The 17,324-nt window shown below is 46.4% G+C and overlaps 1 protein-coding gene across 1 annotated transcript in view; it reads left to right on the top strand.

The window, feature by feature from the left end:
- Positions 1–8,070: 8,070 nt before the first annotated feature.
- LOC137525468 (E3 ubiquitin-protein ligase TRIM58-like) overlaps positions 8,071–17,324 on the top strand; it is a 115,509-nt gene continuing 106,255 nt past the window's right edge. Inside the window, exon 1 of the mRNA XM_068246568.1 lies at positions 8,071–9,615. Within this exon, the coding sequence (XP_068102669.1) occupies positions 8,172–9,615 (1,444 nt within the window). The 5' untranslated portion in view covers positions 8,071–8,171. The remainder of the gene's footprint in view (positions 9,616–17,324) is intronic.

Genomic DNA, 17,324 nt, shown 5'->3' with positions numbered 1-17,324 from the left:
GTTTCAAATCTCTATTGTGTGTAAACCATAAAATGATGAGTTATTTTAGTTTTTATATAGATTATATATGTATATAAAGACTCTGTTTGGACTTCTACACTCAGGATCATGGAATCTGTGGTCTAAATACTGTTCAATTCATAGGGCCTCCCTGCAAAACTTTGCCCCCCCCCCCCCCCCAATTTTCACACCCCTTCCCTTGCCTCCGCTTGGTACCCTTCATGGCCTTGGGGCCTGTGATGAATATTACGGAAAGTCGTGCGTAATCGCCAATGACTTGCGTAATGGTCCAGCCCCATTACTGTCAGTCCTGTGTAGATGAAACAAATGTCTTCCTGTCGCTCTCTGCTGAAGGGAAGCAAACCCCTCACCCACTTCCCCAGTGTCCTGATAGTACGGAGAGGAATTTCATATGTGGCTCGACCTCCTGTGGAGAACCAATTGCTGCCTCAGCCCCTCTCCCAAAAGCCAGATCGATCTGGCCGAGATAAGAGATTCCCTCCAAAATCATACACTCAACAAAGAAAACTTTAATGTATTTGAATTTCAAAATAGGCTTGTCACAGAAAGACAAAAACTACATTTTCTGATACCCATAACCCAGTTCTATCATCCAACCGAATTGCAATTTTCCAACTGTCAGGGGTCAGTCGGGAAACCGCTTTATTCAGCCTGCGCCAACCGAATGTGATAGAATAGGCATGTGTAGCCTCATTTGATACAGGGCGGAGTCACACAGATGATTAGTAAATGTTACATTTTTGGCTCTGAGTTCTGGGGGTGGCAACCTGCTGATTACAAGGTAACCCCGCCTTAAACACACCTACTTTCCAGGTAGGGACAGCCCAAAACTCAGGTCCTATAAAAGTTTCCAACTGTCAGGGGTCAGTCGGGAAACCGCTTTATTCAGCCTGCGCCAACCGAATGTGATAGAATAGGCATGTGTAGCCTCATTTGATACAGGGCGGAGTCACACAGATGATTAGTAAATGTTACATTTTTGGCTCTGAGTTCTGGGGGTGGCAACCTGCTGATTACAAGGTAACCCCGCCTTAAACACACCTACTTTCCAGGTAGGGACAGCCCAAAACTCAGGTCCTATAAAAGTTGGGGCAGGAACAAACCCGCCCAGTTCTCCAAATTCCATCGACCAGGACTGTCCATGCATGCGCTCGAGGAGGACCGAACGCATGCTGTATTCAAGGACTCTTAACATTATTGCCTACTTTTAAATCGGACTCTGTTTCTTCATTCTCCAAATGGACTGCTCAGCCGTAACTAAAGTAAGAACTTTGTTTTTATCCCTTTTATTTTTAAGCTTTGTGTGTATATTTTAATTGGTGTATATAACGGTATGTAATGCAATTTTTGTTATTAAACGTTTTAAAAATCATTTAGTGGTTATGACCTGTTGCTGAACCTACACAATCGTACCTATTCAATTAGACAGTTCAAGATAGCAGAGCGAGTGCACACCTATGCCTTAAACATCCCAATACATCAGATTACAGCGGTGCATCATCCGGATGAAAATAGATATAGATCATAAGTAGCAACTGAGAAAGAGGTAATCCAGGAGCAACTTCGCCATTCCAGTATTCAATAAAACATCCAAAATTTTAATGCTATTCTTTCAGTAAAAAATTTTTCCATAGGTAAAAGACATCAAAAGGCAATACTTATCAACAAGAGGTAGTGAAGGTGGTGCGGAGGCTGGTCGACGATCGTTTCGCCCCTCAATGAGGGCTTTACGGTCTCGAGAAAGCCCTCATTGAGGGGCGAAACGATCGTCGACCAGCCTCCGCACCCAGAGGCGGGACAAGGTCCTCCAGCACCCAAGGCTGAGACACCAAAGTGCGCCCCTGCATCCCTGCCACCCCAGCCATCACACACTGATTGCTATTAGACTAAGAGGTGCCACAGGGCCCACAACCTCCCCAACACCTTAATATCCAGTTAGCTGGCTTGCAGTCACTGCTATGTATCCCCTTTTCTTATTTATTTCTGCTTCAAACACAATTAGGAATGACAGCTGAATTAATTGTGCGCCCCCTCCTACACTGCGCCCTGAGGCTGGAGCCTCTCCAGCCTATGCCTCGGCCCGGCCCTGTCCGCACCACCTTCACTACCTCTTGTTGATAAGTATTGCCTTTTGATGTCTTTTACCTATGGAAAAATTTTTTACTGAAAGAATAGCATTAAAATTTTGGATGTTTTATTGAATACTGGAATGGCGAAGTTGCTCCTGGATTACCTCTTTCTCAGTTGCTACTTACAATCGTACCTATTCTCCTGAAACCGCTACCCTGTGTTAGTAGAAGTGTACATTTATAACCCGTATGCGTGAATCCGGCTCAGATATTCAGATCTGACCCAGACTCCTGCATACTGCAAAGGGTTAACAGAGCGTTCTCGAAGTATTAGCATGATTACAGTAACGGGCTGTGTAACCTGCTTGGTGGCAGATCTTTGAATTGTATGTGTGGTGAATCCTTTGGCGTCTGAATGCTCCCTCCGCGAGTCAGTTCATCAAATTGCGAAGTCAGGTTACACTTCGTGATGGGCAAAATGACAGTGCGAGAGGTTTTTTGACGCTGATCGATTGACCTGTCTGCAGACTGGCCTTGCGGTCTGTGACAGGGCCAATCTCACAAGAGTCGTATAACAAGTGTGGCCATCATGGTCTTCACACCCATAACAAGTGTAGCCACAAAACTCCCGATCTGAAGTATAGTCCCCTGTATCGGAGGACGGGAAGGTTAGTAGTTGGGGCCTTGGGGCCCCCTGCGATTCGGGGTGAATGGGTGTACCGTAGTTTGCCACTGTTTGTATGTTCCCCGTGTTTTTGTGGGTTTACTCTGGCTACTCCGGTTCCCGCCCACATTTCAAAAACATAGTTAATTGGCTTCCCCTAAATTGGCCCAAGACTATGATGTGTTAACTACACAGTACTTTAAAAATAAAAATCGCCCTAGATGACATAAAACATAGATAGACACAAGACTATGGTAGGGATTAGATTGTGAGCCCCTCTGAGGGTCAGTTAGTGATAAAACAATGTATACTCTGTACATCGCTGTGGAAGATGTCAGCACTATATAAATACTAAATAATAATAATACTGTAGTTTGCGCAAGCACCATGCAACATGCTGCTTTCAGGGTCGCTCACCTGCCGCGTCTCCGTGTCCCCCTGCGAAGAGGAAAAGCGGCCTTGATGAGAGCAAATGCTGATTATCTTTTCGCATTAACGTTTGCAAAAAATAATGTAAAATTTGACTTTTAAACAAAAATGTCGTCCAAAATCGTTCTGTAATATGTTTATAACTTTGTGTTTTTAGTGATTTTTCGCTTTAAAAAGTGTGATTTTTTTTTTTTTTTTGCAGTTTTTTCTATTTATTAGCTTTAGAAGCTTTTTTTTTTTTTAAAACTCAAGGCAGTTTAGACAAATTCTGGCAATTTTGGTAAAAATTTAGAATGTTCAAAAACTCACACTACGAAAATACAATGTACTTCTGCAAATATATATGTCAAAAACAACATTTTTAATGCAAAAATGACTGGTAAAATTTTGCAAGCAAAGCTGGCTGGCAAAAGCTGCTGGAAGGTGTAAAATGCTTTTCTGTACACTTGCAGAAAAGCATTTGGCCAGCACACACAACCGTGTGAACCATAAAGTTGTGTTTTTTTCCCCCTGCTAAGCATACAGTACAAGGCAAGAGGTCTGTTTATATTTTACAGTACACACAACACCCTATTTTTACATCTAGAATGAAGGGATCGTGTATTGGCTATAAATATCTTGTTACTTTATCCCAGCTCTGGGCTCTCCCCCCCTCCCTATTCATGCTGGCAAAGCAATTACAGTTCCAAATGTCGTCTACAAGGACTAACCGCAAACGCAGGCACGCTCCTGTCTTCAGTCAGTGTAGCACTACAATTACCAGCATGTCATCTTATCCCAGCCTTGGCATCAGCAGAATGTGGATTTGTAACCTCAGGTCCTCTGGTCACAGATTAGATAATAGTCCAGGCAGTGGCATAGCAATAGGGGGTGCAGAGGTAGCGACCGCGTCGGGGCCCTTGGGCAAGAAGGACCCCGAGGGGCCCACCCCTCAAACACAGTATTAGCTCTATTTTGATCCTGTGCTAATAATCTCTTCTATAGATGATTTGAACAGTAGTGATCATTAACACACTGTTTCTCATCCCTTCTTGCACCTCTGACACCGTGGTTGTCCTTGATTGATTGGTTTTGGTGTGCCGTATGAATTATCTATTGCGCGCTGGGGGGGGGGGGGGGCAATGGTGGGGGCCCACAGGTTCTTAGCGACGCCACTGAGTGCAGGTGTTGTCTTTTATGGCTGGTACACACCATGCAATTTCCCCACAGATCAATCGGTCCGACCGGAAAATGTAAATTCAGCCTGTCAATCTGAAGGGAAATTGCATGGTGTGTTCCAGACATTAGTGTTCACCAGAGGCTTAGTAGTGTAGTGCTGGGCAGTTTCTAGGCCATCTAGGCCACAGAGCTAAATTCTCCCCCCCCCCCCCCAGACTTGGGCACATTATTGTTATGCTGTAGACAACGATGCCCCCAAATATAGCTAGCCAGAGACCCCTAGTATTGGCCAGATAACCCTAACCTCTCATCCTAACATAATCCTATTCCTGAGGCCTAACCCTAACCTCTCATCCTAACATAATCCTATTCCTGAGGCCTAACCCTAACCTCTCATCCTAACATAATCCTATTCCTGAGGCCTAACCCTAACCTCTCATCCTAACATAATCCTATTCCTGAGGCCTAACCCTAACCTCTCATCCTAACATAATCCTATTCCTGAGGCCTAACCCTAACCTCTCATCCTAACATAATCCTATTCCTGAGGCCTAACCTCTCATCCTAACATAATCTTATTCCTGAGGCCTAACCCTAACCTCTCATCCTAACATAATCCTATTCCTGAGGCCTAACCCTAACCTCTCATCCTAACAGAATCCTATTCCTGAGGCCTAACCCTAACCTCTCATCCTAACATAATCCTATTCCTGAGGCCTAACCCTAACCTCTCATCCTAACAGAATCCTATTCCTGAGGCCTAACCCTAACCTCTCATCCTAACAGAATCCTATTCCTGAGGCCTAACCCTAACCTCTCATCCTAACATAATCCTATTCCTGAGGCCTAACCCTAACCTCTCATCCTAACATAATCCTATTCCTGAGGCCTAACCTCTCATCCTAACATAATCTTATTCCTGAGGCCTAACCCTAACCTCTTATCCTAACATAATCCTATTCCTGAGGCCTAACCTCTCATCCTAACAGAATCCTATTCCTGGCCTAACCCTAACCTCTCATCCTAACAGAATCCAATTCCTGAGGCCGAACCCTAACCTCTCATCCTAACATAATCCTATTCCTGAGGCCTCACCCTAACCTCTCATCCTAACAGAATTCAATTCCTGAGGCCTAACCTCTCATCCTAACATAATCCTATTCCTGAGGCCTAACCCTAACCTCTCATCCTAACATAATCCTATTCCTGAGGCCTAACCTCTCATCCTAACAGAATCCTATTCCTGAGGACTAACCCTAACCTCTCATCCTAACAGAATCCAATTCCTGAGGCCTAACCCTAACCTCTCATCCTAACAGAATCCAATTCCTGAGGCCTAACCCTAACCTCTCATCCTAACAGAATCCAATTCCTGAGGCCTAACCCTAACCTCTCATCCTAACAGAATCCAATTCCTGAGGCCTAACCCTAACCTCTCATCCTAACAGAATCCTATTCCTGAGGCCTAACCCTAACCTCTCATCCTAACAGAATCCAATTCCTGAGGCCTAACCCTAACCTCTCATCCTAACAGAATCCAATTCCTGAGGCCTAACCCTAACCTCTCATCCTAACAGAATCCAATTCCTGAGGCCTAACCCTAACCTCTCATCCTAACAGAATCCTATTCCTGAGGCCTAACCCTAACCTCTCATCCTAACAGAATCCAATTCCTGAGGCCTAACCCTAACCTCTCATCCTAACAGAATCCAATTCCTGAGGCCTAACCCTAACCTCTCATCCTAACAGAATCCAATTCCTGAGGCCTAACCCTAACCTCTCATCCTAACAGAAGCCTATTCCTGATGCCTAACCCTAACCTCTCATACTAACAGAAGCCTATTCCTGATGCCTAACCCTAACCTCTCATACTAACAGAAGCCTATTCCTGATGCCTAACCCTAACCTCTCATACTAACAGAAGCCTATTCCTGATGCCTAACCCTAACCTCTCATACTAACAGAAGCCTATTCCTGATGCCTAACCCTAACCTCTCATACTAACAGAAGCCTATTCCTGATGCCTAACCCTAACCTCTCATCCTAACAGAATCCTATTCCTGATGCCTAACCCTAACCTCTCATCCTAACAGAATCCTATTCCTGAGGACTAACCTTAACCCCTGGTCCTAATAGTATCAAATTCCTGGCCTAACCCTAACCTCTCATCCTAACAGAAGCCTATTCCTGATGCCTAACCCTAACCTCTCATCCAAGTATGGTTGTAGTCAGCCAACTTTGCTACGCTGGAACTACGCGTAGTTTTACGCAATTACGCTTTGCCAAACTACGGCTTCGAAATCAAATATTTGCTTCGTATACATTTCGTAAACTACGTTTTAAAATACGCAATTACGCGTAGTGCGAAGCGTAGTGTATGTGGATGCTTATGCCCGTATGCAGAAAATTTGACGCATTAATTCCTTGGTAAATTCTTATAATGGAAACTCTTCTATGCGTACATTCCCCTTTCCAATGCGTACATTTGTAAGCATACAATCGCACGTGGAAAAATAGACGCGAGTACCGCATTCGTAGTTCACTACACAATACACATGTTAACTACGCATAGTAAGCATAAGCTACGTGTAGGGGTACTTTGCTACGCGTAAATTCGTAAGCGTAGTTTTGAAACTTCACCTACAAACTATGATGCGTAGATGCGAACTGCGATGCGTAAATTCGCACTGGCGTAGTTTCTGCTCAACCCTGCTCTCATCCGAACAGAAGCCTATTCCTGAGGCCTAACCCTAACCTCTCATCCTAACAGAATCCAATTCCTGACCTAACCCTAACCTCGCCTCATAACAGAATCCTATTCCTGAGGCCTAACCGAAACCTCTCATCCTAACAGAATCCAATTCCTGGCCTAACCCTATGCTCTCCCCAACATAAACCCCTTCCCGATACCTAACCTTAATCTTCCTCCACTAAGGTCCTTCCTGAGACTCTAACCTCTCCTAACAGAGTCCCCTTCCTAGTACCTAACCCAAACCTTGTCTCAATGTTTGATTTTCCTGAGGTCCAAACATAGTCTTTCCTCAACAGAATAACCCTCTCCTGTTGCCCATCGATAACCTTCCCTCAATGTAAACCATTCTGATGCCTACCCTAGACTACTTCCCCAACATAAACCCCTACGTGATACATAACACACACACACACACACACACACACACACACACACACCCACACACCCACACACCCACACACCTTCCTGATGCCTAACCCTAACCTCTCCCTCCCTCACATTGAACCCCTCCCCAAAGCCTAACCCTAACTATTCCCTAATATAAAACCCTTCCTGATTTCTATCCTCCCCTCCTAACACACATTTCTTTCTAAAGTCTAATTTATCTACTAATAATATATTGTACCCCTGATATATATCATCTGGCCTTGCATGGTATGGGATGCACTGTGAATTATAGAGACAAGTCAGCCTTCATCAGCTACTTTTTTAAAATTTCAATAGTGTTAACAACTTGGCCTCATCAAATTCTTGTACAGTGCAGCCAGCTAGATAGGTCACAGCTGACACAAGAGCTTCTCGTGCAGTATTACAAGTGGCAGAATACTGTAGTGACTGGACCCAGCAGCTGGTGAGTGCCGGACCCTGCAGTCTGAAGGATACACCTCTCTAAGAAGGAAGGAATCTGAACCCTCAACCCTGCACACTTTACTAGTGAAGTGAGAGGTGCAAGAAAGCGGATCTGTGGTTACGTCCAGTTACAGCTCTGTTTATAGACCCTTATGAGGCAGCTCAGAGTTCCAGAGAAGCTCAGAAGGTGAATTCTGAGCAACACTCGCCTCACCTTCTGCCTAGCTCAATGGCTTCTGCTGACCTGAAAGACGAACTCAACTGCTCGATTTGCCTCCAGTTTTACAATGAGCCCATCACCTTGCGCTGTGGACACAGCTTCTGCCTGGGTTGCATCAGATCTGTGCTGGACACACAAGATAGCCTCAAGGTCTACACCTGTCCAGAATGCCGTGCGGAGTATCCGAAGCGCCCTGAGTTACAACGCAACATGAAGCTGTGTAATATAGTGGAGCACTTCCGATTGACTCAACCTGGCCAGAAGAAGGTGGCAGGGATTTATTGCACCTACTGTGTCCATGCTTCTGTCCCAGCGGTGAAAACATGTCTTATGTGTGAGGCTTCCTTATGCGACGTTCATCTGGGTGTGCATAGCAAATCTGTGGATCACGTCTTAACGGAACCCACCAGCTCCACAGAAAGCAGGAAATGTTCTACGCACAATGAAATTCTGAAATATTTCTGCTGCAAGGATGCTGCCTGTATCTGTGTGTCCTGTTGTGTCTTTGGGGAACATAGAGGACACAAGGTGGAGCTTCTGAAGGAGGCCTCGGACAAGAAGAAGGATAGAATGAGAAAAGTTTTGGAGAAACTAACTTCGAGGAAAGATGAGACAGAGAAGAGCATCCAACATCTGCAGGAGCACAGGAAAGAGGTGCAAGAAAGGGCAACTGAGGCCACAGCCAAAGTGACTGCTCTGTTTATAGAACTTCGGGAGCAGCTGAGAGCACTAGAGGAGCGAATTCTAAGTGACATCTCTAGGCAGCAGAACAAAGTTTCCATGTCTGTCTCTGATCTGATTCAGCACCAGGAAATAAAGATGGGTGATCTCTCCAGAAAGATGTCACACATCGAGGAGCTCTGTAAGATGCCAGATCCACTCACCGTCCTACAAGGCCGAGAATTCACCAGAGCGGATTACGATGAGGGACTTTACAAACAGATCCAAGTGGTGGACAATCTGGACGAGGTTTCCATCACTCTGATGCTAAACTCGGCCTTATCGGATTTGGTGACTAATGCCAAGACAGAGTTCAAAGTTCAGGACATATTGCTGGATGTCAACACTGCTGCGGTGGATGTGGCAATTTCAGGGGACTTGAAAAGCGCCACCTGGTCGAAGACACCATTGTGGGCCAAAACCCCCAGGAGATTCAAGAACTACTGTCAAGTTTTGAGCTTTCAGAGCTTCAGCTCAGGACAACACTACTGGGAAGTGGAGACCAGTGAGCTTGGTAACTGGAGGGTTGGTGTGGCCTATCCTAGCATTGAACGGAAAGGGGATGTGTCAGGCATTGGACAAAATAACAAGTCTTGGTGCCTGCGCTTGTGCCAGAAAGATTATTTTGTGTCTCACGGCTCCAAAGAAATGAAATTAGAAGTGGATTCTCCCTTGCAGAAAATGGGGATATATTTGGATTATGAGGCTGGGCGTCTGACCTTCTATCAGCTGTGTAAGCCAATCAGAACTTTGCATACCTTCACTGCCACCTTTGCTGAACCCCTGCATGCTGTATTTTTGGTATGGAAGGACGGTTGGGTGAGGATTAGAAGTTAGAACACAATATTAAAGTAGAACTCTAACTTTTTAATTCACAATAAAGCCTGGTTCACAACTTCAATTTGATTGGCCAATTTTACAAAATCCAATGTAGTATGAGGGTGAAATAGATATTGAATCCTTTGAGTTGATTGTGTAGATAAACCCTCATACTACATAGAGGTGATAAAATGGGTCAATGATTAGCCAATCCAAAACTGAAGGTGTGTACCATGCTTTAGGGTGCATACACACATTCAATTTTGATTGGCCAATTTACCACTTCCATATAGTATTATAGCTTACCTACGCAATCTGTTCATTGTATTCTGTGGGTCCTTATATCACATGGGGGTGGTAAACTTGGCCAGTCGTTGATCACTTAAACGTGGATGTGTGTGTATGCGCCCTGGCACACACTTTCAATTATGATTGGCCAATCAGAGACTTGCAAATAATTCTGAGGTTTATGCACATCCTGCATTATAAAGTGATGCATCTTGAATATAAACCAATCAAATCTGGCAAAGATGGAATTTGGTACATTTTCAAGTTGCATAATCTTTCATACAAGATATGCATAACTTTGCATTGATTAATTACACCTCATTAAATATCCCTACTAATCAGGTACAGATTGTGTAGGTAAAGTCTAATACTACATGAAGTTGGTAAAATTGGTTAGTGATTGCCCAATGAAAATTGAAGGTGTGTACTAGGCTTAAAGAGACTCCGTAACAAAAATTGCATCCTGTTTTTTATCATCCTACAAGTTCAAAAAGCTATTCTAATGTGTTCTGGCTTACTGCAGCACTTTCTGCTATCACAGTCTCTGTAATAAGTCAACTTATCTCTCTCTTGTCAGACTTGTCAGGCCTGTGTCTGGAAGGCTGCCAAGTTCTTCAGTGTTGTGGTTCTGCTATGAACTCCCCCATCCAGGCCCCTCTCTGCACACTGCCTGTGTGATATTTAGATTAGTGCAGCTTCTCTCTGTTCTATTATCTTTTACAAGCTGGATAAATCCTCCTCTGAGCTGGCTGGGCTTTCACATACTGAAGAATTACATACAGGCAGAGCTGTCTGCACTCTGCAGGAAGAAATAGCCTGACACTTCAGTGGAAGATAGCTGCAGAGGGAAAGAAACACACAAATGATCTCTTGAGATTCAAAAGGATTGCTGTATACAGCCTGCTTGTGTATGGATGTATTTTCTATGTGTGGACATACTGTACATCAATCTACTTCCTGTTTTGGTGGCCATTTTGTTTGTTTATAAACAAACTTTTTAAAACTGTTTTTAACCACTTTTAATGCGGCGAGGAGCGGCGAAATTGTGACAGAGGGTAATAGGAGATGTCCCCTAACGCACTGGTATGTTTACTTTTGTGCGATTTTAACAATACAGATTCTCTTTAAAGAGGAATATAACCCTGCATTTCAACTTTGCTGTAAAACATTATTTACAGCATATTATATGCAACCAGCATTTTTTTTTACTAGACCAGAATTGGAAGGGTTACACAGAGCTTTAAAGTTCCTGGAGAGAACTGCAGACGCATCCGAAGCTTACATAGATACATTTTGTTTACATAAATGTATCTAAGTGTGGAATGTTTGTTACTCACTCTCTCTGACTGAGAAGGAGCTGGAAGACAGCCAAAGAGTGTGTAACATTTATCACTTGTTACATTCTATTTAGTTAAATGTATCTATCTGAACTTCTGCATATCTCTCCACGGAACTTTAAACCTCTGTGTTTAACCCTTCCAATGCTGGTCTAGTAAAAAAAAATGCTGGTTGCATATAATATGCAGTAAATAATGTTTTAGAGCAAAGTTGAAATGCAGGGTTATTTTCCGCTTTAAATTAAACCTTAAAGGGAACCTAAAACGAGAAGGATATGGATGTTTCCTTTTTAAAATAATACCAGTTGCCTGTCTCTCTTGCTAATCCTGTGTCTCTAATACTTTTAGCCACAGCTAGTGTTGGGCGAACATCTAGATGTTCGGGTTCGGGCCGAACAGGCCGAACATGGCCGCGATGTTCGGGTGTTCGACCCGAACTCCGAACATAATGGAAGTCAATGGGGACCCGAACTTTTGTGGTTTGTAAAGCCTCCTTACATGCTACATACCCCAAATTTGCAGGGTATGTGCACCTTGGGAGTGGGTACAAGAGGAAAAAAAAATTAGCAAAAAGAGCTTATAGTTTTTGAGAAAATCGATTTTAAAGTTTCAAAGGGAAAACTGTCTTTTAAATGCGGGAAATGTCTGTTTTCTTTGCACAGGTAACATGTTTTTTGTCGGCATGCAGTCATAAATGTAATACATATAAGAGGTTCCAGGAAAAGGGACCGGTAACGCTAACCCAGCAGCAGCACACGTGATGGAACAGGAGGAGGGTGGCGCAGGAGGAGAAGAAGGCCACGCTTTGTGAGACACAACAACCCCGGCCTTGCATGAGGGCAAGAAGCGTGCGGATAGCAGGCTTTGTACCGCCATGCAGTCATAAATGTAATAAAGATAAGTGGTTCAATAAACAGGGACCACGCGGCAACGCTAACCCAGCAGCAGCAGACGTGATGGAACAGGAGCAGGCGCAGGAGGAGAAGGCCACGCTTTGTGAGACACAACAACCCAGGCCTTGCATGAGGGCAAGAAGCGTGCGGATAGCAGGCTTTGTACGGCCATGCAGTCATAAATGTAATAAAGATAAGTGGTTCAATAAACAGGGACCACGCGGCAACGCTAACCCAGCAGCAGCAGACGTGATGGAACAGGAGGAGGCGCAGGAGGAGAAGGCCACGCTTTGTGAGACACAACAACCCAGGCCTTGCATGAGGGCAAGAAGCGTGCGGATAGCATGCTTTGTACCGCCATGCAGTCATAAATGTAATAAAGATAAGTGGTTCAATAAACAGGGACCACGCGGCAACGCTAACCCAGCAGCAGCAGACGTGATGGAACAGGAGCAGGCGCAGGAGGAGAAGGCCACGCTTTGTGAGACACAACAACCCAGGCCTTGCATGTGGACAAAAAGCGTGCGGATATAGCAGCAATGCTTTTTGCCGCCATGCAGTCATAAATGTAATACAGATGAGAGGTTCAATAAACAGGGCCCGGAAACGCAACACCATCCCAGATGTTCATTGGTCATGTTACTTGGTTGGGGTCCTGGAGTGTTGCGTAGTCATTTCCAATCCAGGATTGATTCATTTTAATTTGAGTCAGACGGTCTGCATTGTCTGTAGAGAGGCGGATACGCCGATCTGTGACGATGCCTCCGGCAGCACTGAAACAGCGTTCCGACATAACGCTGGCTGCCGGGCAAGCCAGCACCTCTATTGCGTACATTGCCAGTTCGTGCCAGGTGTCTAGCTTCGATACCCAATAGTTGAAGGGTGCAGATGGATGGTTCGACACAGCTACGCCATCTGACATGTAGTCCTTGACCATCTTCTCCAGGCGATCGGTGTTGGAGGTGGATCTGCACGCTTGCTGTTCAGTGGGCTGCGGCTGCATGGGTGTCAGAAAATTTTCCCACTCCAAGGACACTGCCGATACCATTCCCTTTTGGGTACTAGCTGCGGCTTGCGTTGTTTGCTGCCCTCCTGGTCGTCCTGGGTTTGCGGAAGTCAGTCTGTCTGCGTACAACTGGCTAGAGGAGGGGGAGGATGTCAATCTCCTCTCTAAAGTCTCCACAAGGGCCTGCTGGTATTCTTCCATTTTGACCTGTCTGACTCTTTCTTCAAGCAGTTTTGGAACATTGTGTTTGTACCGTGGATCCAGAAGGGTATAAACCCAGTAATTGGTGTTGTCCAGAATGCGCACAATGCGTGGGTCACGTTCAATGCAGTCTAGCATGAATTGAGCCATGTGTGCCAGAGTCCTACCAGAATCCTCATCATCCTCTTGTGAGCGTTGTGATAGTTGTTGTGATGCATCATAGTCGTCACCTTCCTCCTGGTCTGCTTCTGCTGACCATTCGCGTTGAATTGTGGAAGTCCAACGTGCACCGCTCTGGCCCTCGTCAGTGGTGGCATGAAATTCCTGCTCCAACTCCAGCTGTTCCTCCTCCTCTTCTTCGTCATAGCTGCTGGGGCCAGCGTTCCCTGAGGCGGATGGCCTGATGTTGGTACCATCACGCTGATCGTTTTCTCCTTCAGATTCCCCCAGTTGCATCATGACAGCTGTTTCCTTGATTTTTAACATCGACCTCTTCAGTAAACACAGCAGTGGTATGGTAATGCTGACTGAAGAGTTGTCACTGCTCACAAGCAACGTGGATTGCTCAAAATTTTGGAGGACTTGGCAGAGGTCCAACATGTTGGCCCAATCGGATCCACAGAAGCTTGGCAGCTGGCCGGATGCGCCTCGGTACTGCGCCGTCATGTACTGGACCACTGCACTCTTCTGCTCGCAAAAGCGGGCTAGCATGTGCAGCGTAGAATTCCAGCGCGTAGGGACATCACACAGCAAGCGATGGTGGGGGAGATTGAAGCGCTCCTGCATCTTGGCGAGTGCCCCCGAAGCAGTACTGGAATTTCTACAATGTTTGGACACTCGACGCACCTTCAACAGCAGATCGGGCACGCCTGGGTATGTCCTCAGGAACCGCTGAACTACTAGGTTCATCACGTGCGCCAGGCAAGGGATGTGTGTCAGCTTAGCCAACCTTAAAGCGCGAATGAGATTACTCCCATTATCACACACAACCATGCCCGGTTTCAGGTCCAGCGGTGCCAGCCACAAATCCGTCTGTTCCTTTATTCCCCTCCAAATTTCCTCCCCTGTGTGCTGCTTATCCCCAAGGCAGATTAGCTTCAGCAACGCTTGCTGACGCATGCCAACAGCTGTGCTGCACTGCTTCCACGATCCTACTGCTGCTGGGTTAGCGTTTCCGGATGAGGTACAGCTTTGAGATGCGTTGGAGGAGAAGGAGTCAGAGAGGTAGGTGCTGCTGTTATCCAGTGGGAGGGACGGCGGTGCAGCTGTTTGTGGCGTGGGCAACACCCGTGCCGTAGCAGGTGAGGAATCGCTGCCAGGCTCCACAAGGTTCACCCAGTGCGCGGTAAGGGAGATGTATCTACCCTGGCCGAACGCACTCGTCCAGGTGTCAGTGGTGAGGTGAACCTTGCAGGCAACGGCATTCTTCAAGCTTCGGGTTATTTTGCTGACCACGTGCTCATGCAACTCAGGCACTGCAGAGCGTGCAAAGTGGTAGCGGCTGGGAACCACGTAACGTGGGATGGCCACTGACATCATGCCCTTGAAGCTGTTTGTCTCCACCAATCGATATGGCAGCATTTCGCAGGCCAGAAGCTTGGCTATGCTGGCTGTTACTGCCACGGCCCGGGGGTCATTTGCTGGCAATTTCCTCTTGCGCTCAAACATCTCCGACACAGACAACTGAACCGTAGCGCTGCACACGGAAGGGCTGTTGGTTGTTGTGTTTGATGAACACTGGGAGACCTCAAGAGCACTACTCCGGAAAGTGACAGTGTCAGCGTCGTCTGATGTTTGTGAATGTTGTGAACCACGCAATGGCTGGGCTACTGCTGCTGCTGAGGCGGGTCTGGTGAACCCAAGGGAGGCAGTGTTGTTTCTGGTACCCTGTCCTGACGCGTTTGCCCAAAGAGTGGGATGTTTGGATAGCATGTGACGGCTCATGCTGGTGGTGGAGAGGTTGTTAATATTTTTCCCCCTGCTCAGGCGGGTCTTGCACACCTTGCAAATCGCCATGGTAACATCCTCAGTGCAGTCTTCAAAGAAAGCCCAGACTTTGGAGCACCTGCCTCCTTGCTGGCGATTTCTGTTTGCTCCTCTTTTGCCTCTCACTTGAACTTCCACGCTTGTGGTGCCTGAAATTGCGCGCCGCCTACCTTGTGGCACAAGGCGAACTCGTGCAGCAGTGTGTTCTTCAACAGACTCATCTGTGCTGCTGCTACGACGGCGATGTTCTCGTTCACAAACAAAATCTGGGTCTCTGTCCACATTGTCCATACCCTCCTCTTCCATCTCCTCAAACTCGTCATATGTCATTGTGGGCCACCGCCGTGGAGTAGAGCTCCCCACAACAACCTCTGCGCAGCACACTCCAACGTCGTCTTCCAGATCTTGTCGGCCGACCTCCTGCAATTGCAACCCCTCCTGCCCAAATTGCTCTGGGATTTGGGTTTCCGAGTCCTCTTCGGACTCGCCTCGTATTTCAGTGCGCGGTACATTTCCCACAGTTAACGGTTGTGAATCCAGGCACAACATTTCTGGCTGTTCCTCCATTGACCTTTGAAAGGTGGAAGTTTGTTGGGCTGGGAATAGCTCCTGCGAATACCCCATTGTGTCCTGAGGTAATTCATCGGACTGGTTATCTGGCAGTTGTGTGCGTGGTGTCGCTGCCGGTTGTGTCAGCTTTGTGCCCACTGGCTCCTTGTAACTGGCTGAGGACTCGGACCTCGTGCGTGATGTGCTGGTGCTGCTTAACCCACTGCTGGACGCTTGAGAGGTCATCCAAGTAATTATCTGGTCCTGTTCTTTTGGATTTGTGAGGGTTGTTGTCCTGGACAACATGGGTGGTATTGAGTGGGTTTTCTTGGGTGCTCCCCTGTGGCCTGTACGTGAACCGTCAGGGGAAACACCTCTTCCCTTGCCCCTCCCTCTTTCACCGGATTTCTTCCTCATTTCACTTATCCTTACAGTACACGCTGACTGGCAGCAGTACAGTGGCAGTACAGAAATGCTATACAGTACCACTATTCCCAGCAGCGACACAGAGCACAATGCTATACAGTGACGGGTGAGCGGTGTACCACTATTCCCAGCAGACACAGAACAGTGAACAGAATGCTATATAGTGTGGCTGAGCGAGCGGTGTACCACTATTCCCAGCAGACACAGAACAGTGAACAGAATGCTATATAGTGTGGCTGAACGAGCGGTGTACTACTGTTCCCAGCAGACACAGAACAGTACACAGAATGCTATATAGTGTGGCTGAGCGAGCGGTGTACCACTATTCCCAGCAGACACAGAACAGTGAACAGAATGCTATATAGTGTGGCTGAACGAGCGGTGTACTACTGTTCCCAGCAGACACAGAACAGTACACAGAATGCTATATAGTGTGGCTGAACGAGCGGTGTACTACTGTTCCCAGCAGACACAGAACAGTGAACAGAATGCTATATAGTGTGGCTGAGCGAGCGGTGTACCACTATTCCCAGCAGACACAGAACAGTGAACAGAATGCTATATAGTGTGGCTGAACGAGCGGTGTACTACTGTTCCCAGCAGACACAGAACAGTACACAGAATGCTATATAGTGTGGCTGAACGAGCGGTGTACTACTGTTCCCAGCAGACACAGAACAGTACACAGAATGCTATATAGTGTGGCTGAACGAGCGGTGTACTACTGTTCCCAGCAGACACAGAACAGTGAACAGAATGCTATATAGTGTGGCTGAGCGAGCGGTGTACCACTATTCCCAGCAGACACAGAACAGTGAACAGAATGCTATATAGTGTGGCTGAGCGAGCGGTGTACCACTATTCCCAGCAGACACAGAACAGTGAACAGAATGCTATATAGTGTGGATGAGCGAGCGGTGTACCACTATTCCCAGCA

The sequence above is a fragment of the Hyperolius riggenbachi genome, chromosome 7 (genome assembly GCF_040937935.1).
Source record: "Hyperolius riggenbachi isolate aHypRig1 chromosome 7, aHypRig1.pri, whole genome shotgun sequence".
NCBI lineage: Eukaryota > Metazoa > Chordata > Amphibia > Anura > Hyperoliidae > Hyperolius > Hyperolius riggenbachi.
This window is presented reverse-complemented; position numbering and strand designations above follow the sequence as displayed.